At 50.1% G+C, this 3961-nt stretch overlaps 1 protein-coding gene across 1 annotated transcript; it reads right to left on the bottom strand.

The window, feature by feature from the left end:
* Nucleotides 1-1196: 1196 nt before the first annotated feature.
* p2ry1 (purinergic receptor P2Y1) lies at nucleotides 1197-2786 on the bottom strand (the record flags this gene model as incomplete). The annotated part of the gene is made up of 2 exons (XM_080532389.1): nucleotides 2762-2786; nucleotides 1197-2291 (listed from the first exon to the last, which is right to left on the bottom strand). The coding sequence occupies exon 2, from the start codon at nucleotides 2259-2261 to the stop codon at nucleotides 1197-1199; it is 1065 nt and encodes a 354-aa protein (XP_080388515.1). The 5' UTR covers nucleotides 2262-2291; nucleotides 2762-2786.
* Between the last annotated feature and the right edge of the window lie 1175 nt (nucleotides 2787-3961).

Raw genomic sequence — 3961 nt, 5'->3', positions numbered from 1 at the left:
CACAGGGCATCACACACAGACAGATCGCATGATCAGTCATGAACTAGGCTGCATCCCTCTCGTAGTCGTAGAAAGAGCCAGATCCATCGGGGAGTAAATTAGTGGTATTAGGTAGCAGTCGTGGAGTGTCAGGACATCCATAGTGCATTATAATGTCTGTAAGTCAACCTCCACAGAGCAGCCATGGGGCCAGTGCTTCAGGTAGGGCCAAAGGGTTTGTTAGTTAGCCTTTAACTTGACATAGTCCCAGGTGCCTCACCTGGCTTCACCTGTTTAACAGCTATTGATTAGTCATTAGCTGGGAGGCTGGTGGTGGCGATATTCTTAGGAAACTAATTTGTGTTCATTCGATTGTGGAACTGCAGGAAACCAAACCTTTTTTTATCTTCTTCTTTTTTTTTCGTTTGGCTGCGGACGAGCATTTTTTTCAGTTCACAAGTAACAGACGCAATTAAATGAGAACGGCCTCCTCAAAACACACGTGTAAATACTGCACATTGCCACAGGATAATAGCTCAGGGTATATCTACAATTAATGCGAGAGCATTAACTACATGGTGGAGCAATTGAGGTTATCACCAGACCGCCAGCATTGTCGGTTGAGATATGTTCCTTCACTCGTAAAGCACCCACAGTCTTGGGCCATGGCCCCTCTATTATGTGCTCATACAAACCCTTGTAAATGGTGGAGGTTGAGTTGAGTTCCCTCTTTACAACACACAGTAAAGGGCCTTGGGACCGAGTGGAAACCACGGTACAGATCCTATCCATTATCGTCACTGGAAGATGACCACCAAGGGCCCCATGAGTCAACGACCCATAAAGGTTCATATTCCCTTCCCAGACCAGACCCAGACCAGACCCAGACCCAAACCCAGACCAGACCCAGACCCAGACCAGACCAGACCTAGACCCAGACCAGACCCAGACCAGACCCAGACCCAGACCCAGACCAGACCCAGACCCAGACCCGAACCCAGATCAAACCCAGACCAGACCCAGATCAAACCCAGACCCAGACCAGACCAGACCTAGAGCCAGACCAGACCAGACCTAGAGCCAGACCAGACCAGACCTAGACCCGGACCAAACCCGGACCAGACCAGGACCCAGACCAGACCAGACCAGACCCGGACCAGACCCAGACCAGACCAGACCCGGACCAGACCCAGACCCAGACCAGACCCGGACCCCTCTCAAAGCTTCCTGTCTCCGTTCTCTCCGTACTCGGGGAGGCTGTTGAGCGCCGTCTCCTCGCTCCTGGACTGGGCTGTCGGTTCCCCTTTCCTGGAGGCCTTCTTGGTGGCCCGGGAGAGCTTCCTGCGGAACGTGTCCCCGGCCAGGAAGTACAGCACGGGGTCCACGCAGCTGTTGAGGCTGGCCAGCCCCCGCGTCACCTGGTAGGTGGCGTACACGCGGTTGTTAAAGTCGCACATGTCCGACGACTGAAAGTACAGGCGCGCCCGCATGTTCAGGTTCTTCATCACGTGGAAGGGCAGGTACGACACGGCGAACACCGCCAGCACGATGATCACCAGGTGGATGGACTTGCGCCGGAGCGGCGTGTTGTTCATGTCGTTGCATATCAGCGCCTTGACGATCATGCCGTAGCAGCCCAGAATGACCACGAAGGGGATGCAGAAGCCGAACACGGTCATGCACATACTGTAGATGAAGTAACCGGGCAGCTCGTCCTCCGTGGTGGTGTCATAGCACGTGGTGGCGTTGCGCTTGGACCCTGTCCGCGAGTAGTAGAGGATGGGCGATATGCCCACCACCACCACCACCCAGACCAGCGCGCTGGTCAGGACGGCGTTCTTCTTCTTGAGCCGGCCCAGGGACTTCATTGGGTGGACCACCCCGGTGTAGCGGTGGACGCTGATGCACGTGAGGAACAGGATGCTGCCGTAGAGGTTGACGTGGAACATGAAGCGCTGGAGCCGGCAGAGGACGTCGCCGAAGATCCAGTCGGTCTTGTTGAAGTAGTAGAAGATGAGGAAGGGGAGAGAGAGGACGTAGCAGAAGTCAGCCAGGGCGAGGTTGAACATGTAGACGGAGATGCTGCTCCAGGGGCGCATGTGGCACACGAACATCCATATGGCCAGGCTGTTGCCGATCAGCCCCGTGATGAAGACCATGATGTAGACGGTGGGGAGGTAGTAGAACTGGAAGCCGGTCCTGGTGAGGGAGCATCCCCTGGTGTGGTTGTGGAGAATGTCGGAGACATTCATCAAGGAGCTGAGGTTCATGTCTGTGGCCATGGTGTGGTGGAGAGAAGACAGGCGCTTTTACTAAGTGGAAGGAAAAGAAAGGAGACCGTTTCAGTGTTCAGGCTGATATATGTAAACAATTCAAACAACAAATATGTGGCTGTCTCCCACAATATTAGTTTTTTTCAGTAGCCCTTTAAAAATAAAAAAATAAAAAATAAATAATCATTGTTATTTATATATTATTATTTTTTTAAACGGGGGAAAAAAAACTAAACGTTTTTAGCATGCAGATTTGATCATGAGTATTTTCAACATTGTCTGGTATGCCCATAACAATGGCATGCAACGCCTGCAGCGTGTGCATAATGGCATGACATGTCTAGTGTGGTTAATGTGCAAGCATGAGACACTCAACGGAGCGAGAAAAGTACATCTCGACTCAAATGTTATACAAAATATATATATATATATAATATATATATAAGTTCAACACACAACACACAACAGCCCTTGAGGAAAACAGTAGAAGTTGATCATACACCACTCACCGGTGGCTTCTATTCCACATTCCTACAGCCTTTAGACGGTTGAAGAGATTTCAAACATGTGGAAATAGGAGGGCTGTTGAAGGCATTCTTGTCATGTGTCCTTTTTTTCTTTCCGACTTAACTAAACAAGTTCAACGACCTGTCAAAGTTGAATCCGTCGGGTTTGCTCTCTCGGTAAAGTCCGTCGTTTGGTTATCGGGCGACAGTAAGACAGCTGCGAGCACTGGCACGGGAGCGCCGAAATGACTCCGGAAAGGGCGAAAGACGCGCTACGGCGAGGGGAGGAGCGCCACAGTCCAGAACAGCGAAAGAGAGAGAGGCTCTCCAAACGCGCGCTTTCTCTCTCTCTCTTTCTCTCTCCCTCCCTTTCCCACTTTCTCTCTCTCTCTCTCTCCCTCCCTCTCTCTTTCTCTCTCTCTCCTTCTCTATCTCTCTCTCTACCCCCCCCCCCCTCTCTCTCTCTCTCTCTCTGTCTCTCTCTCTCTCTCACACACACACACACACACTCTCTCTCTCTCTCTCTCTCTCTCTCTCTCTCTCTCTCTCTCTCTCTCTCTCCCCTCTCTCTCTCTCGTCTAAAACAACTAAGCCTACCGTTTGCTCTCAGTCCGTTGAGAACGTGTAGGTCTACTGGTTCCTGATAACCACCGTGCATCCATGCGTATGCTACGAAACGCAGACACAAGACTCCAAACGCGCGCGTTCTCTCTCTCTTTCTCTTTCTCTTTCCCTATCTCTCTCTCTCTCTCTCTCTCTCTCTCTCTCTCTCTCTCTCTCTCAGGTTGACGAGATCGTTCATGTTGCGCAAGCCTTGAATGTCGACATGCCATGCCAGTTTTTTTTTTTATTGTTGTCTTCCATTCTAGGTGATATCGTCAAATGGATCATGTTCATAACTTAATGATGTGAAATATATATGCGTCTCGTGGGCCATTGGTCCACCAATGGTCCGATATGAGAATAATTCACGGGAAGCCTTATTGGGAATGTAATAAATGTTCTGCAATAACACGTTTTTTATATTTCCCATAGCATATGCAGTTAAATGAACCTGCGCGGTGCAATATCATGACTTATGGTTGACACCACGGATGATAACGCAGCCAAATGACAATGTTGTGACATTATAAAATGTTGGTATATTGTGTAGAGGGACATAACTGACACCTCCTTCATCACATTCAAAAGATAGACCACACC

Source organism: Nansenia antarctica, assembly GCF_963989245.1.
Source record: "Nansenia antarctica genome assembly, chromosome: 5".
NCBI lineage: Eukaryota > Metazoa > Chordata > Actinopteri > Argentiniformes > Microstomatidae > Nansenia > Nansenia antarctica.
This window is presented reverse-complemented; position numbering and strand designations above follow the sequence as displayed.